This window comes from Capsella rubella, unplaced genomic scaffold, assembly GCF_000375325.1.
Source record: "Capsella rubella cultivar Monte Gargano unplaced genomic scaffold, Caprub1_0 scaffold_8, whole genome shotgun sequence".
NCBI classification, from domain to species: domain Eukaryota; kingdom Viridiplantae; phylum Streptophyta; class Magnoliopsida; order Brassicales; family Brassicaceae; genus Capsella; species Capsella rubella.
Window position 1 is genome coordinate 12,923,092 of NW_006238916.1, and position 25,884 is coordinate 12,948,975.

At 37.5% G+C, this 25,884-nt stretch overlaps 9 protein-coding genes across 9 annotated transcripts; 6 read left to right on the top strand and 3 right to left on the bottom strand.

The window, feature by feature from the left end:
* Positions 1–1,929: 1,929 nt before the first annotated feature.
* On the top strand, positions 1,930–3,672 carry LOC17875938. Its single transcript, XM_006279727.2, has 4 exons — positions 1,930–2,277; positions 2,372–2,602; positions 2,689–3,323; positions 3,403–3,672. The coding sequence occupies exons 1-4, from the start codon at positions 1,974–1,976 to the stop codon at positions 3,670–3,672; spliced, it is 1,440 nt and encodes a 479-aa protein (XP_006279789.1). The 5' UTR covers positions 1,930–1,973.
* Positions 3,673–4,211: 539 nt separating this feature from the next.
* On the top strand, positions 4,212–8,209 carry LOC17874727 (zeaxanthin epoxidase, chloroplastic). The gene is made up of 16 exons (XM_006280069.2): positions 4,212–4,931; positions 5,187–5,349; positions 5,431–5,505; positions 5,595–5,695; positions 5,785–5,900; positions 5,986–6,197; positions 6,279–6,370; positions 6,445–6,559; positions 6,656–6,759; positions 6,856–6,901; positions 6,982–7,046; positions 7,166–7,252; positions 7,385–7,439; positions 7,539–7,627; positions 7,719–7,806; positions 7,913–8,209. The coding sequence occupies exons 1-16, from the start codon at positions 4,417–4,419 to the stop codon at positions 7,997–7,999; spliced, it is 2,010 nt and encodes a 669-aa protein (XP_006280131.1). The 5' UTR covers positions 4,212–4,416; the 3' UTR covers positions 8,000–8,209.
* A 1,702-nt stretch (positions 8,210–9,911) lies between these two features.
* On the bottom strand, positions 9,912–11,338 carry LOC17875126. The gene has a single exon (XM_006281602.2). It carries the CDS (start codon positions 11,182–11,184, stop codon positions 9,979–9,981), a length of 1,206 nt encoding a protein of 401 aa, XP_006281664.1. The 5' UTR covers positions 11,185–11,338; the 3' UTR covers positions 9,912–9,978.
* A 1,214-nt stretch (positions 11,339–12,552) lies between these two features.
* LOC17874677 (ethylene-responsive transcription factor ERF120) lies at positions 12,553–13,165 on the top strand. The gene is made up of 2 exons (XM_006281090.2): positions 12,553–12,931; positions 13,002–13,165. Exons 1-2 carry the CDS (start codon positions 12,592–12,594, stop codon positions 13,163–13,165), a joined length of 504 nt encoding a protein of 167 aa, XP_006281152.2. The 5' UTR covers positions 12,553–12,591.
* A 1,393-nt stretch (positions 13,166–14,558) lies between these two features.
* LOC17876897 (ethylene-responsive transcription factor ERF122) lies at positions 14,559–15,086 on the top strand. Its single transcript, XM_006281676.1, has one exon. It carries the CDS (start codon positions 14,559–14,561, stop codon positions 15,084–15,086), a length of 528 nt encoding a protein of 175 aa, XP_006281738.1.
* Positions 15,087–16,266: 1,180 nt separating this feature from the next.
* On the top strand, positions 16,267–17,371 carry LOC17875404 (protein RKD3). The gene is made up of 4 exons (XM_006281425.1): positions 16,267–16,376; positions 16,460–16,611; positions 16,709–17,091; positions 17,183–17,371. Exons 1-4 carry the CDS (start codon positions 16,267–16,269, stop codon positions 17,369–17,371), a joined length of 834 nt encoding a protein of 277 aa, XP_006281487.1.
* Positions 17,372–17,738: 367 nt separating this feature from the next.
* LOC17876315 lies at positions 17,739–18,256 on the bottom strand. The gene has a single exon (XM_006281655.2). The coding sequence runs from the start codon at positions 18,171–18,173 to the stop codon at positions 17,925–17,927; it is 249 nt and encodes an 82-aa protein (XP_006281717.1). The 5' UTR covers positions 18,174–18,256; the 3' UTR covers positions 17,739–17,924.
* Positions 18,257–19,887: 1,631 nt separating this feature from the next.
* Positions 19,888–21,358, bottom strand: LOC17875398 (putative B3 domain-containing protein At5g66980). Its single transcript, XM_023777129.1, has 4 exons — positions 21,164–21,358; positions 20,579–21,050; positions 20,347–20,462; positions 19,888–20,247 (listed from the first exon to the last, which is right to left on the bottom strand). The coding sequence occupies exons 1-4, from the start codon at positions 21,230–21,232 to the stop codon at positions 19,951–19,953; spliced, it is 954 nt and encodes a 317-aa protein (XP_023632897.1). The 5' UTR covers positions 21,233–21,358; the 3' UTR covers positions 19,888–19,950.
* A 1,109-nt stretch (positions 21,359–22,467) lies between these two features.
* On the top strand, positions 22,468–25,877 carry LOC17877060 (protease 2). Its single transcript, XM_023779800.1, has 11 exons — positions 22,468–22,846; positions 23,023–23,201; positions 23,278–23,500; positions 23,597–23,738; positions 23,821–24,021; positions 24,110–24,241; positions 24,326–24,454; positions 24,547–24,965; positions 25,061–25,277; positions 25,366–25,556; positions 25,637–25,877. Exons 1-11 carry the CDS (start codon positions 22,482–22,484, stop codon positions 25,812–25,814), a joined length of 2,376 nt encoding a protein of 791 aa, XP_023635568.1. The 5' UTR covers positions 22,468–22,481; the 3' UTR covers positions 25,815–25,877.
* The last annotated feature ends 7 nt before the right edge of the window (positions 25,878–25,884 follow it).

Sequence of the window (25,884 nt, forward strand, 5' to 3'; positions counted from 1 at the left end):
TAGATTTATATAGACATTTTCTATAATATCTTCTTGGGCAAGTGCTCTGTATTGTTCTGACACATTTCTATCATCTTCCTCCCTTTTTTATTTATTTATTTTTTTTGTTTCTGCTAGAAATATTGAAGAAATGAAGATTTGTTTTTCCTTTTCTTGTATTATCTTTTCTTCAATGCCTTTTCCTCTTTTCTCTTCTCTATCTCTCTTTTCTTTGGGGGATAAATTCTCATGTTCGCTGTGACAGGATAAAGTTTATGCACTATCCTTTTGTTATTATTGGGTGTTATTGTAATCTATTATATTGTGTTATACCAAATGCATGCAAACGAATGCATGACAAATAGTATTTGAGATTGACAAATTGATGGCATTCCAAAGTTATCATATACTAGTAGGATCCAACTACAAAATCTAACCATATGTTTTCTTCTTCTTCCGAATGTCTTGAGGTGGCAACAAAAGTCAAAATCTATTACGTAGAAGGTTAAAACGTCATGAAACGAAAACGTAGATGTACCAATTTTAGTAATTTGAATAGAAGAAAAAAAAAAGTAGTAGAATTTGGAAAAAAAAAGAATGGGGACAAGCAAATAGGTGGGTTGATAAAGATTTTGATTTTATTAGATATAAAATAGGAAGCTTTTAAAATGGGTAGGTGTTGGGAATGCAGATCCCCAATTTATCTTTGTTTTTCTATATTATTATTATTATTATTATTATTATTATTATTTCTACTTCTATTCTTTTTGGTTTTTGTTGAGTCTGTTTTTTGGGTGCATTCTTTGACTACTCGCACCTCTACGTCTCTTGTGCTATGTTAAATGTACTCATTTATCATTTCCGGTGCACCTCCACACGACATATGAAAAACAAAAATATGATATGAGATAATGTTTTCATTTTTTATGATATGGATATCAGAATATTTTCTCCTTTCCTATTTAGATTTGAAAAGGATCACGTACAATATTACAACTGTAGAATGCATCCATTTACTTGTTTTCAGTTCTTCTTTATGCATCCATATATATACCATACATAGTGATCACATCGGGATATTATATATGCATTTGTATATTGTGTTTTGGTTACTGGCAAACAGACAATTATCAATGATTCAAAAGATCTAGTGGTTTAATCAGTGGATCGCATCTGTCGTCTGAAAATAAAATTGTGTTAAAAGTAGCTACCATCTTTTGTTTTTGCCAACTTAAAAGACTAACATATGTTTACACAGAATTATCAAAATATAAAACCTATGTGTAAAAATTCTTACGTTTGATAGTTTTTGGCATTTTACCTAAATATATCAAATGTAACATAGTACTTTTATTTTGTGTTCTTGGTAATTATGTTTTTTGATCACCAGTTGAAATTTTAAAATAATGATTAAAAACAACTACATTGTGTAAAGAGAGCCTTGATTTCTTTTCTTTCGAACATACCATTCAATATTTCCTATCTTTGATTAAAGTCTAAGCCATCGACTCATTAATCTGATTTAGTTTCGACAATAGATTACTGCTTCTGAAGATGAAGAAGAGCACATAATAGCATTTTGACAATTTGGGTTGAAGATCACAAATCAATGGGCCACATAGCTCGTATTCACAGCCCATCCATATGCAGTGCACACACCACGTTCGTTAATAAGAACAAGTAAGGCCGGCGGGGGTCGCGTTTTCCACGTACTGTCTTAACACATATGGTTACCACGTTTCTTTTTTTACATATAATTACTATCATCAGCCCACGTGTGTAACCTTCATATATTCGAAGACCAAATCTATACATCACCTTTACAAAAACAAAATCTAAATCTCGTTTTCCCACAACTCCAAGTATTCTAAATCTACGATACGGTCTATCCAAATCCTCACATATGTTTAGTTTATTAACTTATTACGTACATAAATATAATTTCATTCGCACTACAATGCTCACACAAAAAAATAAAAATAAAAAAAATCAACATGATCAACAATAACGATGATGACGAAGAGTTTCCGAGAGGATATCTGATTCTCCAACCGGAAGAGCTCCGGCCATTGGAACTTCTCCGTCTGTTATTCTCCGGTGATATCGAGAAGCCAAGATTAGTAGATAGTTCAGAGACCAAAGAACCAAGTTTCCGACGTCGATGGCTTATCTTCGTCTCTCTCGTCCTTCTCAAGCTTCTCCGATTCTTTTCGGAGATATTGGCTCTCCTTGGCTCCGCCTTAGAATTCTCTTTAAACTTCCTCTCCGATAACTCTTTCTCCGGTTTCTTCCTCCGAGGTCTTGATGATTTACATTTGTCTTAATTATTCCTCTCTTATAATCTCATACTATTAATCATACCAATTTGTGGATTTACCATATATGGATGCAGGACAAGTGGTGTTGCCGAAGCCGACGTCGGAGAATTATCAATCTTTTATCGGACATTTGGACAGGAGAATAAGTTTAGACAAGACTATGAATCGCCAAGATGGAGACAGATACTATGCTGTATTGTCCATTATGGCTTCAAAGATTGCCTACGAAAATTCTGCCCGTATCGAATATGTCATCGAGAATCATTGGAATATGAGTTATTTAGGCCTCGTTGACTATTGGAACGGTATGCATTGAGTCGAAAGCTTATTCAGTTTAATCATGTTTATTATTATATATGTTTTGATTTTGATTTTTATGTTATTAATACAGAGTACCAACAAAAGGAAACAACACAAGCCCTTATAATGTCTACAGATAAAACAGCGACACCATCCAACGGTCAAGAAACGACGGCGGTGGTTGCATTCAGAGGCACCGAACCGTTTAATTCCGAAGATTGGTGTTCAGATTTCGACATAACATGGTATGAGCTCCCAAACATTGGGAGGATCCATGGTGGTTTCATGAAAGCTCTAGGGCTTCAAAACAATTGCAGTTGGCCAAAGGAACCTCTCCCAAACCCTAATCGATTGTCCCCTTTAGCTTATTACTCGATCAGAGACTCTTTGAAAACCCTGATGGCTCAAAACGAAAACACTAAGTTCGTTCTGACCGGTCATAGCTTAGGAGGAGCCCTCGCGATCTTGTTCACTGCTGTGCTTGTGATTCACGATGAGACAGAGTTGTTGGGGAGGATCCAAGGGGTATATACTTTTGGACAACCTAGAGTTGGAGATTCCAAGTTTGGTGTATTTATGGAGAAGAAATTAGAACAATATGACGTGAAGTACTATAGATTTGTTTATAACAACGACATAGTTCCAAGATTGCCGTACGATGATAAGGATTTGATGTTCAAACACTTTGGCACTTGCATCTACTACGACCGGCACTATCAAGCAAAGGTATATATACTGTTCATTATTATTTGCGAAAAGTATAAAAGAACTATGCAATTTAATTTCTGTGACTTTCATTATATAGGTTCTGAGAGAGCTATCGGACGAAAACTTTTTCTCGTTGCGGTGGATTGTAAAGATGATGCACAGTGCTATACTGGAGCTCATAAGAAGCTTCACTATTGTGACTGAGAAGGGATCGGAGTTTAGAGAAGGATGGTTGTTGAAGGGTGGGAGGGTGTTGGGGATTATGGTCCCTGGCATTTCAAACCATACACCTCAAGATTATGTGAATGCCACTCTATTAACCCCTCCTTGTGTTTTCCAAATTCATAGAGATGTTTCTATTACATAAAAGGCTTTTATCACTTCACTGTAATTATTGAGCTACGTTGGGCTTCTAAGTCCAGGTTGTGTATTTTAATCTTCAGTCGGCATTCGCACCTATTTTAATGGGCTTGGGCTATTTTAAACGGGCCGTTAGTTTTGGTCCAGTGATATGTGCAGCATATATTATTATATTATATTGGCTTTAAAAAAAAATTCAGGTGAATTTACTTTACCAAATAAAAATAGTGTGATATTCTGATGATTGAAAAACAAAATTATGTTATTTCGTCGACATAGTAGAATAATATTTAAGATAAAAACTGAGACACGTCAAAAAAGAAAGGAAAAAAAAAAAGAAATTAGTGGCTTAAAATGGGGATAAGAAATAAAACTTATAATGATTTTGATTTTATGATTTATCCATTCACAATCCTGAAAAGAATCCACCGCAAGCTCTTATCACGTCACATTCAAATATTTTACCAAACATTTCTAATATTATTTATTTAAATGAGAATTCTAATGGCTGAGAGAACAGACATGTCAACATCGGAAGCGATATTTTAGGCAGTGAGAGATGAAGTGTGTTGCTGTGCTGATGACACCTGTTTTCTCCTTCTCCATCATTTCTTCTTCTTCCTCAAACAACTTCTTCTTCTCTCTTGTTTGAGTCAGAGTCTCAGAGGCATCAGTACAGATAAAGTCTTAGATTTTGATCAAGAATTTTATAAGCGGGGCTGGTGCACTTCTCGCCGGTGACAAATTCGAGATGGGTTCAACTCCGTTTTGCTATTCAATCAATCCATCTCCATCAAAGCTTGATTTCACGAGGACCCATGTGTTTAGTCCCGTTGCTAAACAGTTTTACTTAGATTTATCATCCTTTACTGGGAAATCAGGAGTTGGAGGAGGATTATCTGGGTTCAGGAGCCGTCGGACTTTGGTCGGAGTAAAGGCTGCGACGGCGTTGGTTGAGGAGGAGCAAAAGCCAGGGGAAGTGACGGAGAGGAAGAAGAAATCGAGGGTTTTAGTTGCCGGAGGTGGAATCGGAGGTTTGGTGTTTGCTTTAGCTGCGAAGAAGAAAGGATTCGATGTATTGGTGTTTGAGAAAGATTTGAGTGCTATTAGAGGAGAAGGACAATACAGAGGTCCGATTCAAATACAGAGTAACGCTTTGGCTGCTTTGGAAGCTATTGATAATGATGTTGCTGAACAAGTTATGGAAGCTGGTTGTATTACCGGTGATCGGATTAACGGTCTCGTCGATGGAGTCTCTGGTACTTGGTGAGTTTCCACTAAATTCTCTTAATTGATCAGTGTTTCAGTGAGCCACTATGCTTCGATCTAGTAATTTGATGTTATGCTACTTGAAGAGTTGAGAAGTTATCATTATCTTGAGTTTAGTTGCTTAGGACTCGTGAAGTAACTCTTTTGATTTCTTTTTCTAGGTATATATAGATTGAGAAGTTTGCTATCCATAGATTGTAATATATCAATTACTGGGAAACTCTGGTTATTTATTGTTTGTGAATCAATCAGGTATGTCAAGTTTGATACTTTTACTCCTGCGGCGTCAAGGGGACTTCCTGTGACTCGAGTCATTAGCAGAATGACTCTGCAGCAGATCTTAGCACGCGCTGTTGGAGAAGAAGTGATTAGAAACGAAAGTAATGTTGTTGATTTTGAAGATTCTGGTGATAAGGTGATCATTGGTTCTTTACTTTATAGAGACTATTGATTTAAGGAAATTTTCAAGAGTAGCTGTATGGGTTTGTTGCTTCAGGTCACTGTGGTGCTCGAGAATGGTCAGCGATATGAAGGTGACCTGCTTGTGGGTGCGGATGGTATTTGGTCTAAAGTAGGTTTTAACTGAATAGAGTGTGACAAATAGCATTTGTTGTTGAGGATTGAACTGAAAAGATTATGCCTTTTGGGTTTTGTTTGTAGGTGAGAAATAATTTGTTTGGTCGTAGTGAGGCTGAGTATTCAGGCTACACTTGTTACACGGGGATTGCAGATTTTATACCTGCGGATATCGAGTCGGTTGGGTATGTTGTAGTCCGACAAAATTCCATGCATCTCTTCACTGATTATGAATCTTTGTCTGATTTTGGGACTGTTTCATTCTCTCTTAAAGCTACCGGGTTTTCTTGGGACACAAACAGTACTTTGTTTCTTCGGATGTTGGTGGTGGGAAAATGCAATGGTATGCATTTCACGAGGAACCTGCTGGTGGGACCGATGCTCCCAATGGTAAATATCTGGATTCTTTGATTTGTTTCTATGGATTGCATTCTGTATCAGTTCACATAAGCTTCTTTTCTATTCGATATTTTAGGTATGAAGAAAAGATTGTTTGAAATATTTGACGGGTGGTGCGACAATGTGCTCGACTTGTTGCATGCAACAGAGGAGGATGCAATTCTGAGAAGAGATATCTATGATAGAAGTCCTAGTTTTACTTGGGGTAAAGGGCGTGTTACACTGCTCGGGGATTCTATCCATGCGATGCAGCCAAATATGGGTCAAGGTGGATGCATGGCTATTGAGGTATCTAGCTGATACATAAATTACAACAATTTGACTTATTAAATATAGTGTCATTAAGGGGAATTTCTTGATGATTTGCAGGATAGTTTTCAATTAGCATTGGAGCTTGAAGAAGCATGGAAACAGAGTGTTGAAACTAATACGTCTGTTGATGTTGTTTCCTCTTTGAAAAAGTAAATATCGAATATCAGTTCTCAATTTGATTAGTTTGGGCTTCTGATGAATACTAAACATAGCTTTGGTTTAGATATGAGGAATCTAGAAGGCTAAGAGTCGCTATTATCCATGGGATGGCGAGGATGGCTGCAATTATGGCTTCCACTTACAAAGCATACTTAGGTGTTGGGCTTGGTCCTCTGTCTGTGAGTATCTTGATAGCTCTCACTGATAGCTACACAAAGAAATTACTCTTGTTTGTTCATTTAAACTCTAATTCCAAATTCTTTGTTTCTTTACAGTTCTTGACCAAGTTTAGAGTACCGCATCCCGGGAGAGTTGGTGGGAGATTCTTCATTGACATTGCTATGCCTTTAATGCTTAACTGGGTCCTGGGAGGTAACAGGTGAGATCTTTGCTCTCAATTTTTCTAAAAAGAGCTTAAAATATTGTAGATTTCAGTAACAGACCGTAAAGCCAACTCCTATATACGCTTTTGCAGTGAAAAACTCGAAGGAAGGCCACCTAGTTGCAGACTCACTGATAAAGTATGCTTCGTTCTTTCTCTATTTTGCTCAAAACAAATTGATTTGATGACTAATATGAAAGTGTAAATCTTTGTTTGAAGGCTGATGACCGGCTTCGAGAGTGGTTTGAAAACGATGATGCTCTTGAACGTACTATAAACGGAGAGTATGTACTCAAATTTCCCTGAATTCAACATTTACTTCATTATAGCTCTTCACTTACCCAAAAAAAGGACAGTCTTGCTTTCTACATTGCTTTGGTCTGACTCTTAAATTTATTTGCAGATGGTATCTGATTCCACACGGCGATGAGTGTTGCGTTTCGGAAACATTATGTCTAACCAAAGATGAGGATCAACCTTGCATCGTCGGGTATAAAACAACTCACCATTTCAAATGTCTTTTAGCTTTATTTCCTAGTACATGTTCAAGTTTACATAAGAAATGATTGCTTAGAAGCAAAGTGTAAGAGTTTGAAAATTTGAAAATTCTGTTTGATTACAGAAGCGAACCAGATCAAGATTTACCTGGAAAGCACATTGTGATCCCTTCGTCTCAGGTATTATTAATAAACTCTGGTATCTCGTAGTGCGACTTGAGATGCTGCGTCAGATTGGTCAAAGAACATCATATTGTTATTGTCAAATCTTTGATTTAGGTTTCGAAAATGCATGCTCGTGTGATTTACAAAGATGGAGCTTTCTTCTTGATGGATCTTGGAAGCGAACACGGAACCTTTGTGACCGAGTAAGTCTCTATAAGATTTACCGATATGGTGGCTGGTTAACTTTTGAAATATCTGATCGAATATTTTGCAACTTTTGGATGTGTTCTCTAGTAACGAAGGAAGACGATACAGAGCGACACCGAATTTTCCCGGGCGGTTTAGATCGTCCGATATCATCGAGTTTGGTTCAGACAAGAAGGTGAGTTAACATACCAAATCTCACCTTTGGATGTGTTTTGATCCGAAGCGGTTTTATACCGTTCTTGGTTTCTGAATAAATAATATACGGTTTGGTTTTTTATCAGGCGGCGTTTAGGGTGAAAGTGATCAGGAAAACTCCGAAGGCGACGAGGAAGAATGAGAGCAACGATAAATTACTTCAAGCAGCTTGAATAACCGAGTGTGACAATTATATACATATTTTATCGGTTTGGCAGATAATTCGTGTAGTAATTAAGAAAGAAAAGGAAAAAAAAAAATGCTTTCAGGTTTCAGCTATTCTTTGCATTGCAATGTATGTGTATGTATATATAGGCCTGAAACGAAAAAGATTATTATACAAAGACATTTACTTTTCATTTTATTTAACCTCTTGACAACAATAGTCTATTCTGAGTACTGAGAAAAAAGTAATTTGTTATATCGAATTAATTGCTTTCTTTCTAATTTAATCGATTTAGCTAGCTACCGATTATATTAAACACATGTACAAAGATGATAAATATTTTGAACCCTCCGTATGAATCTTCTTTTTTTAACCTTGCTCTGAACATGTGACTATTCATGTATGTGGATACTAATGTGAATATGAGAAAAGAAGAATTATAAAGCGAGAATCAATAATCTCACTGACATGTTTTGATGTTTGAGGTAAAGGCCCTCCTATGTTCATTTATATTCACTGTCTCATTTCACTTGGTGTTTTGCATATGTTTTATTTTTCTTTCATAAAGTCAAACTATATATAACCATATATATAGTTCTGTAGTAATTCAACGGTTTTTTTCTTGGTCTGACTTCTCGACGAATCCTATATATATTGTTTATTCTGGCTTTCTCGTTTTACCTAAATAATTGCGAACTATTAAATTGACCGAACAAAGCCTTTGGATCGGTCGGAACGATTGATATTTCTTTGCTCATTCGATCGGAACGTACTTTGTTAACGACATCATCAACCGTTGTTGTGTGTTTGATGCATATTCTCTAATTAGATCCCTGTGGTTGTTATTCTGATTAAATGTCGTTGGTATATTCATGTGATGTCTCTGCATGCATGAGTCTTCTTCTTTATGATTTTTCTGTTGTTTACAATTATTTGCGTTGTTCTTTTTGGACTTTCCCTCGTGAACAAAATTAGTCTCTTGGGGATGTCACGTGATGGACGGTCGGATTCCCACGTGATCGGAGGAACATCATTAATGGCGTAGAGATAATGTGTATATAGCATTATAGTCGAACGAATTTTCGTATATATATGCAAAATGTAATATCACAATTTGATAGGAAAATACACTGATCTTCTTAAACGATAGTCAGTAGCTATTGAATACTGAAACGGGTCAGGGTTATACAATAACACAAAGTAATACTACTAGTAGTTTCATATATGATGATTTCAATTATTGCTTAATAATAATGTTTGATTAATGTAACCAACGACATTGCCTTTTATTCTGATGTGCACGTAACACATCCAAATACATTTTATTTCCTAGTGTATATCTAGGCTGTCCGATTCAATTCATCCAACTGAATTATTTTTTGGATTATTGAAGGTTTGGTTAAGTATACATCACTTTCTGATTTTGGCTTAATTCGTATAGTTTCTTCAATAATGCAAGTTATCTGATATTATTAACTTTAAGTTCGTTATTTATATTATTAGGCTTTATTGTACATTGAATCATTTCCGTCAGCTTGTCTTCGTGTTGAGTATTTCTTCTTTCATAAAAGTTGGAATTATTTCAAACAATAAGTTGAAAAAGGAGAAGAAAAGAAAATCAAACTTATTAATCATTGTTACTTTCTCGTCGATCGGTCCAAACAGAAAGAACTTAGAAGTATTCGTTTCATCATCGTAGTTTCACCTATATATATATATAGCTCGTTATTATAACATGATTTTTATTTAAAAAGAACAACTTTGCGTTCGAACGAAGCCGTTTGTGTTATGTTTGGGAAAAACGTGCGTTGTTGAGTTTAGTGATCCTAAATAAAACTATCTAAAATACTATCCCATAAGCAAAACATGGGATAGTTAATATACAGTTTTAAGATTTTATTTTTATTATTTTTTGGGCAAACGTACAATTTTCAGATTTTATTCAGTAATATATATATCACCAATAATTCCAATATAATGTGTGTTTCAGGACCGGGAAACCCATTCAGCAAGTGTATCGAATCGTTCGACAAGCACAGGCGATAGTTTATTAGCCGGTTTCCGCTCTTTCTCCGGTAGAAAATCAAACCCAAGCGCGTCCGAGACTTCCTCGGAGCTCCACCCGGACTTACGGAGCGACTCCGATATCCGACCCGCTTTCAGTAATAGCACATCAAGAACCGTTTGATTATCAATAATTACCATTTCACCCGCAAGGAAACCCGATGCTGACACGTGGATAATCTCGTCGATGTCGGATTCACTCCACCCGCCTCCTCTCAAAATAGAACCGATCCGGTTTACGTACTGGTTTACCCATCTCGGAGTCTCGGTTTTGGGAATGTCCGGAGATGAGGACTGAGATGAGGAAGAAGAAGCAGACGATGATGATGAGGCGGATGAGTATCTCCGGCAACTATCCACCGCCGCGTCACTCCAAAACTCCACCCATCTCGACGTACCCGGTCCGTTAGCTCGACCCGAATCTAAGCTTCTACTGGAGAAATTCGAGGATGATCCAGCTGATGGCTCGCTAACCGAACGCTGCTTGGTGAGTCTTCTTGGGAAGAAATCGGAGCTGCGAAAAGCAGATTCACGCTCGAAGAACTCGGATAGATCCGACCCGCAGCAAAGGATCCGAGTCTCGTCGACGAAGAAGATAGGATTACCCGCTAAAGACGGGTTACAAGGAATGTAGCAGTGATCGAAGACAGGTATCAATAAAGGAACTCTTTTTAAGGCGTTTCTCGCCAGCAGTAAGGCTTTCTCTGGGTCCGGTGGTTTAAAGCCCCAAGATTTGCACCAGAGACTGTTTTTCGCGATTTGTAACGATACAGCGGCGATTGGGAGATCGATCATGGCACGGAGGTGGAGACGAGCTCTGGGAGAACGCCAATCTGGGAACCCTGCATCGACGGAGAGACCGGTGGAGAGGATAACACGGAGGTCTGGTGGGAAGGTGAAACCAAACTCCGCTTCGACTCGGGAAAACTCAGCGTCGGAGAGACCCGGTTGGATATCGATACCTGAATTTGTAAGATGGTTGATTACTCTATCGGCGAAAGGAGAGAGAGATTGAACGCTGTTTCTGATCGTCTGATTAGGTGGAGCGGCGGCGCGAGCTGAGAGACGGCGGAGACCGGCTGCGTGAGCCGGCGTCAAACCGGTCGCTCTCGGGGAAACATCGACCATGTTTAACTCAGAAGAGAGAAAGAGCAAATTCTTTAGAGAAATACGTTAACGTTTTGAGAGTTGTGTAACTGACTGGTGAGGAATATGATCAGAGGAGAATTAAGAATTTGTAATAAGAAAGAGAGAAATAGAGGGACTGTGAGAGACGTGTCGGGAGAGGGGCTTCTATATTTTATAAGCTACACATTGACGGGTCCGGTTATGTGTATGCTTTATGCATAACGTTTGACCAAAAACGAATTGCATTACTAGTTCGAACACTTCAATAACAATGACTACATGTTTGGTTAGAGATATGAAAACAATTAAAATGTGAATTGGTGTCGTTAATATTAGCAACAACTGAACAACTTCAACGTCAAAAACTTTGCTTGACCAAGGCTACTGTCAATGACGAATATTACATGATCCGGTTTCAAGTAACACTTCAGAGTTCAGAGTTATCTCATCCTAGACGGGTTTGTTCTGCATCTTTTGAATGGAACGCATTAACCGCAGTTTCAGATCCCCCAACGGCCAACGCCCATCTTCTTCTTCGATGAAATCGGATTGTTTCCCACGATAAAGAGAGAGGAAAAATAAGAGAGGGGTTATTGCTCGTGTAATGGACCATTAAAGGCCCAAATTAAATATTATGAGTTGTCTGATATTGGGCCTATCGTTATTCTTATAATCATGTGGTTATTTATATATTAATTCTTAGGTCTAATTTCTAAAACAAAAAAAAGCCCGTCCGCAGGACAAACGAGTCGTTTACTATTCGGGATTTTTCTAATTGCTATGACCAACCATATACCATCAACGTTATACATAATCCATACGCAAATAAGGGCCACAACTATAGTATTTGCTTTGGACCACCGTAATTAATGGACCGGCCATGCCGCCAAAGCTCAATGGAATACAACATTATAATCAAGCCAGCAGCTGCACGGCTGCACCGTATTTATTTATATTATATGAATAATAATCTAAGGATGTACTAGCAAGCATGTAGCAACTCATATTCTTAACTATAACATTAAATTAGCCGTTTTTAAAAAAAAAAACAAAAACTACGACATTAAAACCAAAAAAAAAAGAAAAACACTTCATGCGTGACGTCAAAAAAATCAATTAAAAAAAAACATGCCGAAATCTATACACTATATTAGCTAAGATTACATGAGACACACATTCATTTTATTTTTTTGGGTAGAATGAGACACACATTCATTGTATTAGATTACATGAGACACACGACGACCTATACTTATTAATGACGAAAATGACATTGTTCCCCCCCTATTATATAAAGTTTTTTTTTCCTATTATATAAAGTTAAAAACCACTCAACTCGTACGTCCCCTTTGTATTCAAAATCTCACGCCAACTTCGGTGTCCTTTGCGGAGGTCTTCGCCGTAGAAATGAATTATTTGCAGTTTGACCACACGAAAAATGAGTACTCTGAAAATATTCCCTCTGATGATCAAACCGAAAGTCTTACCCATCCACGTCCTTCTTCTTCCTCCTACTTGACTAGAGATCAAGAGCATGGGATTATGGTAACTGCCTTGCGACAAGTTATATCCAATTCAGGAAGTGACACGTCATCTAACTGTATCGCCGGCGAAACATTACTGTCTCCGGACGCTGGCCCTTGTCCCCTTTGCGGCGTCACCGGATGTTATGGCTGCGCATTCCGACAAGGACGCGAAGAGATTAAGAAAGAGAAGAAGCACAAAGGAGTGAGGAAAAAACCATCAGGTAACTTTTAATTTATAAACAGCTCTGAGTCTGTCTCACAACAGCTTATGTAATTTTCAAATGCTATCAGGTAAATGGTCGGCAGAAATATGGGATCCGAGTTTGAGAGTAAGGAGGTGGCTTGGAACGTTTTCTACGGCGGAGATGGCAGCGCAGGCTTATGAGGAAGCAGCGGCTGGACTTGTCGGGAGAAGACTAGCCAGACGTGGAGAACGGAGAAGCAGGAAGCCATGAGGGAGATGATTGAGAAAGATATATATATATATATATATATAGGAGAATTAGGATTCGAGGTCTTACGTCCGGATAATTATTGCTCAGGTTATATAACCAGTGAGAAAGAAAAACTATAATCAAAACCTATGCCACTTAACTTGTAAAAGCGTACAAAAATATTAGTGCAAAAGTTTGAACCAAACTAATAAAAAAAAGTCCCATTGAAGAAGAGACTGTGTGTGTATTGTGCTGTTTGTGTGAAGACAATACTTCACTTTTTTGCGTTAATAGTGATCATAGTTCATTCTCAGAAAAGGAATACAAATTGACTTGAATGTCTTTGAAACAACATCTTTTTGAAACAGTTGACTTGGAGAAATATCTACAAAAGAATTGCATATGTTTAAAACATGACATATATATTATATTATGTATAAGCCAACTCAGCCAATAATTTAATTAATAGACCACTGTTGCCAAACTCGAAAGTGACATGTCACTTTAGAAGTGTACAGGATTTACATTACGCTGCTGAGTAAAATGGTATGATACTAATTCGAAAATGACGTGTAGATTTGGTCTACTCGGCAAAAAGGGTCAAAAATACTTGAAAGCTAAGAGTAGTATGAAATATGAATTGTGCGATACTTGCAATCTGAAACCATATAACCGTCCTTTCTTCGGTACACATAAAATCCAATGTCTGTCGAAGGATATATTTAGTAACTTGGCGCCGCGTGGACTACATATGGTAGGCGACAAGAACAAACTCACTAATTATATTCACAACGTGATCCTTTACGATAATGACGCGGCCACAAAGAACATACTCACTATTTGTTTCCGATGATTTTAACCATTAATTTATACAAAGAACATACTCACTAATTGTTTCCGATGATTTTAACCATTTATACACTGTACCAGTTAGTTCTATATTTTTCTGTATCAAGTTTCAGTAATGGACGACATTGTTACATATTATTTACCAATTACCATTTTATTTTTAAACAATACAGTGTAAGAACATGATATTCACGAACCTTTTGTTTTAAAATTTGACATCCACACCCTTACGCGGGACAATATAGTGAATTTAAACTAAGTTTTCTAACATTTGGATGCTTGATCCTGATAAGATTAAATCACATAAACACTTCACCTTTTTTTTTTCCTTGAATAATAATAGAAGTCGCAATGGTAGAAGCCGCAAATATAGTATATATAGACCGTTGACCCATACTTCATGTATTATTTTCGTACGGCCCTACGTCGTAACTTTTATACACAAATGCTAAAAATGGTAACAATCATTCATTGCCTATATATATATACTCGGTCAGTTTGTTTTCAAATACTCACCACAACACTTTGGATCATTTAGTTAGTAGTAGCTCTTCACCCGTCAAAAATGAATTCTTTCATGTTTGATCCCACGAAAACGGATTGTTCAGAAAATGCTCTCTCTAATAATCAACACGAAAATTTCGCCCAAGTTGCACCACCACCTCCTTCTTCTTCGTGCTTGACAAGAGATCAAGAGCATGAGATCATGGTCACTGCCTTGCGACAAGTGATTTCCAACTCCGGAGGCCACACGTCATCATCAAACTTGATCGCCGTCGAAGCTCTTCCGCCTCCGGACGCTGGTCCTTGTCCTATCTGTGGCGTCACGGGTTGCTACGGCTGCACATTCCAACGGCCTCATGGAAAGATGGAGAAGGAGAAGAAATACAAAGGAGTGAGGCAAAAGCCATCGGGTAAATGGGCGGCGGAGATATGGGATCCGAGTATGAAAGCAAGGAGGTGGCTTGGAACGTTTCCGACGGCGGAGATGGCTGCTCGTGCTTACGACGAGGCGGCCGCTGAACTTGTCGGGAGAGCATCAGCAAGACGCGGCACAACGAACGGAGAAGGATTTAAGCGGCGGCGGAGATGACTGAGAAATGCAGTTTTGGTGGGTGATCATACACGGAGACGTGGAAATATTATACTTTACCATTGACTTAAAACCATTGGGATATTTTTTTCCATGGTTTTCACCTTTCTATTTATTTTTTAATAGTACTATTTTTATATGAAGATTACTTTTTCAGTGTGATATATATACTTATCAATCAAATGAAGTTCAAAATATATGAATGGAAGATATACTATAAATAAATTGAAATTAGTTGTGGTTTATAATTTTTGGGAATGCTTTAGTGTCGATAATAGTGCAAACATATTGTTATTGGGAAAACAAACTAAGATTTCTGTAAAATACAATATTAACAGGAGTATAAAAGAGATGGCGTATAATGTTTGTTTAATATAATTAATAATTTGAATGGTAACGTGTTGTGGTAATGTACTAATATGATATGACTAACCCCAAATGATTATGCCAGAAGATTAACTTCTGACGAAATCTGTTCAAACTAGTTACTATGTTGTGAATTTACCATTTCATATTTAGTTTGCTAAGTTTATATTTACACATTTACACCGACCATACCAGAACCAACACCAGCTACCGTGCTTACCTTTTTTTTTGTTTTTTTGGGGCAAAAGCTTACCTTGCATTTATAATACGTAACACATCACCTTTTCCACCAAAAAAATGGGAAACCTATGTTATAAGTACATCGAAATTTATAATTATAAATATACTAACCATATATATTATACGCCCTTTAAGAGTAGATAGATTTTCATGATTATTTTTGAAAAAAGAGAAGATTTTGAAAGATGGCAACAAGCAAAGATATCATGAAGCTCCATTGCATGTGATGGGATGGGGAACCTAAGCCTATGAAACTATTGAACGTTTACAACTTACGGCCTATTATTAATAGATATAATTAACATTAATTAATGATTTATCCCTATTAACCAAAATAATCAACACTAATCATTAATTTCTACTAACTATCTCTCTCGTAACTTACAGAAAACATATAATGATTTTGACGGCTCACCATCTCCGAGAACTAAATACCCACTTCTCATGTACTTTCTCTATCCATGCATATACGTTTATGGAGTACATGCAATTCCAACACTCATATATATATATGCACACGATTCATTTTCTCCTTCTAAGATAGAAGAACGTTACAATCTATCTATCTATCGGAATGGCTGATCAAAACCCTCTCATGATCTGGTCAGAGGCCAACAACTATGATTCATTCCTTCAAGAAGACATATTCTCGTTTCTCGATCAATCACTTCTCATCGATCAAAAGTAAGTCACTACATGAGTAAACAACTAAAATGATTTGCTTGCGTTAAACGAATCTAAGATGCATTGTTTTTTTTTTTTTGCAGCTCTTTCATTAACCCTTTTAAGGATATCGAAACTGAGAGTTGGTTTTCTTCCCAAGATAGCATTGTTAATCCTTATTCTACTACCTTAGCGGCTGATCATACGTTTTTGGCTTCATTTGATCTTGAAGCCATCTCTAGTACTTTCTCTCTAGGTATGTGGATACATCATACATATACATATATATATACACATAAATATATTTATATATATATGCATGATCTGTGATATTAATTTATCTTGTTTAGCAGATGTACTAAGTGGGTTGTGGAATATGGAGAGTAATGGTAACTACAATAACCAGGTCGAACCAATTCAAGATGACAGATCAAGAAGCACTAACAGCATGGGAGATCCTAATATGGAGAAAATATCGAATGAAGACGACAACAGAATAAAAGAGACAACAAACCAGAAGAGGATAATCATGAAGAGGCGAAATAGAGAAGATGGGGTCATCAATAGTGTGTCAAGGGAAATGATGAAGCAGTACTTTTACATGCCGATAGCTAAAGCAGCCAAGGAGCTTAACATTGGAGTAACTCTCCTTAAGAAAAAATGTCGTGAGTTAGGTATTCCTCGTTGGCCTCACCGTAAGCTCTCGAGCCTTAACACTCTAATTACTAACCTCAAGGTGCGTCAACAAAAATATATGTCAAGACCAATAGTTCTGCTTATTTATATTGGGATATCGTACACTTAAACGTGCTGTTTTTTTTTGGAAGGAATCGTTACAGAATACGGAGGGAGAGACGAACAAGAGTAAGCTGAGAGACGCTTTGGAGATTTTGGAGAAAGAGAAAAAGATGATTGAGGAGGTTCCTGATTTAGAATTTGGAAACAAGACTAAGAGGTTAAGACAAGCTTGCTTCAAGGCTAACTACAAACGGAGACGGGTATTTTCGTCTTCTTAATGAGAGCAAGATCGCTCGTCTCTAGTGTGATCTAACCTTGGATGACTTTTTTAAGTTTATGTTGCTACTATTGTTGTGTCGGTGTCGTGTAAGACGAAGAGGATTGCTGGAGTATTTGGAGTTACGTCATGCAAGTCTCTTTTTGATGATGAATGATGATATAATGTCCATGAAACTTGTTTGGGATTAGATTAATTAATTTAATGTACGAGTACGGATTCACTCTAGAGTTTAAAAACGAATGAATCCAAATTCGGGCCTTGAAATGAGCCTTTGAGAAAGGCCCAAAACATTAATGATGACCACTCATGGCCCAGTTTATCCATTGCATACACAAGCACCGCATCCCAATAAGGCAAAACGCAAATCGATAAAAAGATCAGCGGTGATGTTCAAATATAGGGAGTCTAAAATTTATAGAAGATTACACATAACAGAAACTTGTGTGTTTTTTGGGATACTAAATTCCGATTAACGCGAATAGAGACAAGAGAGTTATCATCAAAAAAACACACACACACGTGTATGACACGTGGCAAAATCACTGCCTATTTCACGGACAAGAGAAGACATCGCCACTATCAATCCACTGATAACCATCGTCGACGGCGGCTCCGTTGTTAGCTGCGGTGGTGTGGAGAAGGCTCTTGATTTTGTGCATACATTTGTGGTTGCGGATGCGGTTGAGAACGGCTTTTTTGTTCAGCGTTTGCGTTTGCGTTTCAGATGATTTCAGGTGTAGCTGCTTCGACACTTGCTCCTCTTTCAAACTCTCCTCTTCTTTCGAAGTCACAAACTCCATCGTTCTACAGATGAAACTAAACAATTGAGAAAATATTGTGTAGTAAACAAGACACACTTGTGTGTTTTTATATATATATAGAGGGATCAATGGATTGGTGAGACTTCGCATTCAGATAAATTGTAAGTTGTTTATTATAATTATTATATTGTCGTGGGGTGGGAGATAAGCGTATTACATTGGGCCTTGGTCCCGTTGGTTCTGTAAAAACCGGTGGCTGATTTGGCCTTTCGTTAGTTTATACTAAGAAAGCAAGAAAAGGACATAAACTATGTGCTCTCCTACGTACGTACGTGCGTGCGTGCATTCGCCTTAAGCTTTGTATTATTCATTATTCTATTTCTTGCAATTAGTGCGTTCTTAATCGCTTCACTGCTAATTTTTTTTTATTTTTTTTGGTCATTGCTTGCGTAACGAGATAATACGACACTGTATTTTCACAATCTTTTTGATCAAATTAGCACTACATATGATATTTCTATTCTCTAATAAATAAAATGGTATGACACAGAGATATAATAGTCGAATGATTTGCGTCTGTTGTCGTTTGTTGTCGTTTCTTCCCTTTTTTGTTGGGCTTGAGGCCAGGTTGGGCTTTTTAGCCTTGTAATTTTTGGGTTTCTAATGGAAAGCATGTTATTAAAAATAAAAAGTCCAGTGATGAAATAGCGGGAATTCTTTAACATGTATGTATATCCTGTCAAAGATCATAATTTCTATATTACAATTTTATAACAGTAAAATGTTAGAAATATATATTATAATTTTTAGATTAAAGAGCAAAGCATAAAAAAATATATTATAATTTTTGTACAACTTAGTATTTTAATAACTATAGAACAAAAATAATTTGAATATGTAGAGTGTGTATAAATACATTATCTAAATTTGTTGAACATGTACTTTTCTCGTGAAGGCATTTACCTTACCGCGATTCTACTCTAACTCGTCTGCTGCAACCCTACTTAGAAGAAAGGTTTTCGAAGACGTTAATGTTTATTAACATCTCCTCTGACCTTTTTTTCAAGTGTGAAAATATGTGTAAAAGTTAGTAATATACTTTCACAAAGGTGGGTTTAATGCAACATGTTGCTAGGTTGACACACCTTCTATGAGGGTATGTATTTTTTTGCTTTGACAAATTGTTGTTGCTGAGAGAGAGAGCCAAAAAAAAAAAATATGTAAAAAATAAAAGAATTCAATTTCGAGAGCTGTGAGTTTGTGATTAGAAATCAACCAACATAGACTTGGCTATTTTTACAAAGAACACGTTACCTACATGTAATGGCCTCTTTTTTTAGAGAAGAACGATATTCTTCAAAAACGAAGATAGACGGTTGATGAGTGTAGAAGATAAACGAAGAAAGATATACCTTAATTATTCGGAATCCGTCTCTCTTGGTGGACTTCTCCGGGGAATAAACGCAAATAACTTCCTCTGTTGGGGCGGAGCAGAAGAATGCTTTAGAGTTTGGAAATTCAGTTTGAAGCAGGTGTGTTTCGTCAGTCACTGTCTTGAACGCTAACCAGTAAAGAACTTGGTCCAAGTAAACAGGTCTCATACCCTTCACCAGCTAGCTTGAGTGGCAAGTAATAGTCGTTTTCGATAATACCCAATACGAATCTCCTAGACTAACCTCGAATTGATACCTCGTTTTTGCCTCGATTAAAGCAGACGATTCTATTTGATTTACAAGATTCTAAATTTGTGCAACTATATAATAAGAAAATAAAACCATATAAGTAGCGATCATAACAATTGTATAGTTTTTAATGGTTACATAGCAAGAATTTGGTATTTATTTCTCGTCATAGTGGTAGGCAATCTCCCACTGACAACACGAACTTGAATCTCTTTGCATCTCCCACTACTCGCGACAAACTCAAGTAAAAACTTGTGGTTCTTCATCAACTTATGGCCTTTACTGAAACACGACCATGTTTCACACGAGAACCTGAGTCCTCTGACGTGATTCTCAACCTTCAAAGGCCACTTCTTTCCATCTTCATCACAAAGCTCGATTTCTTCCTCCAATTCGATCCCGTTCGATCTCAGAAAAGTTATTGGTATTTCCTAATAACACATATGGGGATTGGTATTAATTATGTAAACCAATATATAAGACAGAACAGATTTATAAAAACGTAATTGGTACTCTTATTAAGAGCTCACCAGTTTATGAAACGAACTGCATGTAATATTCCTTAGAAAATGCGGATTCTTGGGTTTATAAACCGATTCTTCAAATCCATCTTCAGAGTCAGAAGACCATGATATGTCACAAGGATCTACATTATAACAACACCGGACAAATACATGATTCAAATTAAACCACTTCACTAAAATAATATTAAAAAAAAAAGAAAATGTTAAAAGAAGAAAATACCAACAAGATGGTAATTACCTCCAGCCCGGTTAACTGTTGTTCTCTGAATCTTTTCACGATGTCCCGGTTTGGTTTTGCTAGTTGAAACATACTCGGGTTTATCGAGAACCGAATCGTGTTCGCGTTTCCGCTTACAATCTTTCCTACGCTCCGGTTTAGTAAAAATATGAACCGGGTCCTTCTCAAGAGAAACCCTAGATCTTTCCGTGGTTGCGACGACACCAACATCTTTTTTGGTTCCGTCTTTAGCGAAAATTGTAACGGAGAATCTCGAACCGCCGTCGTAGCTAAACACAAGAAAGTCTCCAAATTCGAGAGATTGATCCTTTGCGAAACATTCCCAACCTTTTTGGAACGAAACACAGAATCTTTCTTCTGTGTCTTCTGTTTTTATCTCTACACGCCATAACCGTCCGATCTCGTCGAGTAAGAAGGCTTCTTTAGGTAGTGGCTTCCCTACTAATAAGTCGATGAATGCTGGAGGAATCACCTGCGCAGATTTATTTTGTTATTGTTTTCCTTTTTAAAAACGTGATAATTTATTTAATTATTTCATGTTTATTACATAAGAAGGAACTGAGATAGAGAATTAGAGAAACATACCAGTTCGTGAGAACTGAATTCAGGGAGAAACACCTTGAAAAATTCTAAGTCTTTACCAGTTTCAACCATGATTGCTTCTGTAAGTAGAGTTTGTTTTGGTAGTGAAACGTTAAGAATCAAGAAAAGTCGAGAGGGGATCTAAAACTTGTGTGAAGTTCTAAGTCAGACAAGGATTTGAGAGAGAGAGAGGAACAAAAAAAAAGAAGGTAAGTTTTGTTTTCTCTGACCTAATTTTCTTATTTATGTATTACAACTTAACACCTTGAAAGACAATTTACCAAGGCCCATAAACTTAGCAACCACACCCGGGCCAATCCTACTGATTTGGGTCAACGATAGATGTATCTGTGAACCATGTGTGTGTGAGGAAAAGCCAGGAAATCATCAAATCTCCTTGCCATGCCCAAGAAAGAAAAACTAATCGACCAGGTTGATTCTTTTAATATCCTTAGTAAGATTTGATTTCTTAATTAAGATTATCTTAGGTGCTCTATCCAGTAAGCTAGAGCGGGAAATATATGCACTCATTCAGGGATAGCGTGAAATTAATTAGCATTGTCATAATCATCGGATTACGTACGAGGTCAAACAAGCATTTATATAACCTATATGCTATAGTATACAGTCTTCCAAATTTCTCTGTAGTTGCTTTTCCGCCTTGTTGGTCGAAGCTAAACCATGAGAAGATTAAGTGTTACACGAAAATAATGGAATCCATGACAGATGAAGGTCATAAGTTAATTATAGTGGTAGCGAAAAAAAGCGAGGAACGGATCGGATGATGGAGATAGCTTAAGCATCAAATTAAAGAAGATGTTAAACAAGTCGTGCGAATGATGAAAACGTATGTACAAGATGAAGGCACCAATGGGTTTATTGAGTTTGAGGAGAGGATTCGCAATGAATTTGTTAGACCATGCACGTACGCTTTTCTTTTCCTGGCAATGTCTGACTGAGGTGGTCAGGTTCTACAATTTGAACAAATTAATGCATAATGTGCTTTTTGATTATTTGTTTGAATTCGTAAATAAATTATTTTAGTATCAAATATGTTAAACAGATCAATATTTTGATGATTATAAGATTTTGAAATTTATTATAATTGTTCGCAAGTATATATATGTATATATCGAAAAGACCGAAAGTGATATTCGAGTAGAGTTGGTTTCAAAGTAAAGCCTCTTGATGAGCTAGAAGGCTCTCTTGGTCACAAGTTCTTAGCGAAAGCCGCCATGTCATTTAGAAGGTTCTTCCGTTATGAAAAGAATCCAAAAACCCCCTTGTGAGTGAGTAAACCCCCAATGACCCACCGGACAAAATGTTGAGCCATCTCTCTCGGACCTTCTCCCGTCATAATTGTCGTATCCGGCAACAACAATGTCGCCGTTACAAGCCTCCGAAGTCTCCACCGCCTCCTACACCACCACCAGCTTTACCAAAACCGCCGAAGAAGCCTCAGAGTTTCACCTTCCACGACGCGACGTGGGAGGATCCTTACAGTTGGATGTCTAAGCTGCAAGATAAAGTGGCGATGCGGCATATGGATATCTATATGGAGCAAGAAGAGAAGTATACTGAAGCAGTATTGACTGATACTGATAGGATTCAGACAAAACTTCAGTCTGAAATGGCTTCTCGTTTGTCCTTTGAGCTCTCCACGCCTCCTCTTCGTTGGGGACCTTGGTGAGTCAATCCCAGTTAACATATTCTCTTGTATAAGTAATCTTCGCATGTTTTTTTGAGAACAAAGGGTTGTCAAAAGCTTGGATTTTTCTATCTGCAGACTCGTCGATTAATTTGAAAGTTTCATCCTTTTTGTGGCAATTGGCCATTGATTTGGTTGAATTGGTGGAAAATAGGTTGTATTATAGACGGGTTGAAGAGGGGAAGCAGTATCCAGTACTCTGTAGGAGGCTAGCGAGCTTGCACGAGGAGTTCATTTCTCATAAGTCCCCTGCTGCAGGGTTTGATTTTACATCTGGCAAGAGGATTGAGCAGAAGCTGCTTGATTACAATCAGGAAGCTGCAAGATTTGGAGGTAAAATACACAAATTTTAGGCTCTTATACTTGCACGGATTAAGAGGACTTAACTGTTTTGGTATCTGTTTTGTAGGTTATGCTTATGAAGAGATGTCAGAGATATCCCCTGACCACAAATTTCTTGCATACACTATGTATGATAAAGACAACGACTACTTTAAGTTGTGTGTGAGAAACTTGAATTCTGGAGCATTATGTAGTAAGCCTCACGCAGATCATGTCTCCAACATAGCGTGGGCAAAGAACGGACAGGCTTTGCTCTATGTCGTGACTGATCAGAAAAAACGGCCATTCAGGTTTCGAATGATCAATTTTGGTTGTTTAGTTCTACCACAAATTTCCTGTAAATCCTTGGAAGCATCTGTAGATCCGTCTTTTTGTTCTGTTATCAGGATATATTGTAGCACGATCGGATCAACGGATGAAGATGTTTTGCTTCACGAAGAACTCGAGGGAAATGTTCATGTTAACATAAGACATACAAAAGATTTCCAATTTGTGACTGTAAATACAGTCTCTCCTACATTTTCAAAGGTGAAAGCTCCAAATACATCTGCTAAAAGCTTCTTGTTTGGTGTTTATTTTTATTGTAAACATAACAAGCACTATGTCATAGGTCTTTCTGATCAATGCAGCTGACCCATTTTCCGGTTTGGCATTGGTTTGGGAACACAATGCTCCAGCACACTGCATAATTGAGCATCATCAGGGATTCCTCTATTTATTTACAGATGCTTCCAAGGATGGTGGAACACTCGACCATCATCATCTTCTTCGAAGCCCTGTTCACTTTTCTTCCAGTCAAAGGATCTGGGAGGTTGGTTCGGCTGATAACATATTAGTTATCATCTGCTGATTAGTATTACTTGTCATTCTGATTTGAATGTGTTCATCTTTATGTGCAGACAGTTTTTATCGACAACCCTGAATTAATCATTGAGGATGTTGATTTCTGCAAAACACATCTATCCCTCATTGTGAAGGAAATGCAGAGCTTAAAAATTTGTGTGGTTGATCTACCTCTCAAGACAGAGCGGGTAAAGCTTACTATACTTGTACTTTCATCGATCAGATTGATTATCTGTGAATAAATTTGACCATGATTGGTTTCTTATAAGTAGGCACCGGTTCATCTGAGAGATATTAAACCTCGTTATCTTCCTTTACCTAAGCACGTTTCTCAAATATTTCCTGGCACAAACTACGACTTCGATTCTCCAACAATGCGATTCACCATTTCTTCTCTTGTGGTAGGAGAACAGTTCATCTTACTGTTTTCTGCTTCATGTTAGATTTTCTTAGTTGCTAGTGTTTTTGAATTTTAAACACTTTTGGCCTGCAGATGCCTGATGCCGTGGTTGATTATGATCTGTTAAATGGGAAATGGAATATTGTACAGCAGCAAAACATGCTTCACGAAAGAACACGGGTTTTATATGGCACTGCAACTTCCACCGAGAGCCCTAATATACCCTCAGGCACCAGAATTGTCAGTTTTGATACTGAGGATACTACTACTGAGAATGACAACTTGTGGAATGACTTAACCGAGTTTTACACATGTGATTACCATGAAGTCTCTTCTCATGATGGAGCCATGGTTCCATTAACTATTGTTTACTCAAGAGCTCAAAAAGAGAGCCGGAAACCTGGTCTGCTTCATGTTCATGGTGCTTATGGTGAAATGCTTGATAAGAGATGGCGTAGTGATCTTAAAAGCCTCCTTGATAGAGGCTGGGTACTTGCATATGCAGATGTTAGGTCAGTACCATCTTTCTCTTCTCTATTCACTTAGGCTTTCAACAGCAAGAATCGACTGTTTCCTTCATGTATCCATTATTCTCGGGGTTTTCTAGAGGTGGAGGAGGGAAAGGAAAGAAGTGGCATCAAGATGGGAGAGGCGCGAATAAACTTAACGCCATAAAAGATTACATTCAGTGTGCCAAGTTCCTTGTAGAGAACAATATAGTAGAAGATAAAAAGCTTGCTGGTTGGGGATACAGTGCGGGAGGACTTGTTGTTGCTTCAGCTATCAATCAATGCCCTGATCTCTTCCAAGCTGCGGTTCTAAAGGTACTCAGCAAACCTCAGGTGCTTTTAAAGTTTGAGGCGTTGATTGATAAGGAAACCTTGAAATTATCAATTGTTTCTGTTATTTCAGGTTCCATTTCTTGATCCAACTCATACTCTAATCTATCCAATACTACCCTTAACGGCAGAGGATTACGAAGAGTTTGGATATCCAGGAGATATCGATGACTTTCACGCGATTCGTGGATATTCACCTTATGATAACATTCCTAAGGATGTTCTCTATCCTGCAGTTTTAGTCACTTCCTCATTCAATACTCGGTAAGCATCTATTCTCCTCAGTTGGTGATTTCTATTGATTTTTGAGTTTTTAAGAGTGAGATTTCTATTGTTGTTGTTAGATTTGGTGTATGGGAAGCTGCGAAATGGGTTGCAAGAGTTCGTGACAATACCTTCCATGACCCGAAACGCCCAGTCTTACTCAACTTGACGACTGACATTGTTGAAGAAAACCGCTTCTTACAGACTAAGGAATCCGCGTTAGAAATTGCATTTCTCATAAAGATGTTGGAATCTTGAAAATAATTGATCAAATTCAGATATGGCACAGCTCGTAAAGGCTAAAGAATAGCTTAGATGTTTCCTCTAG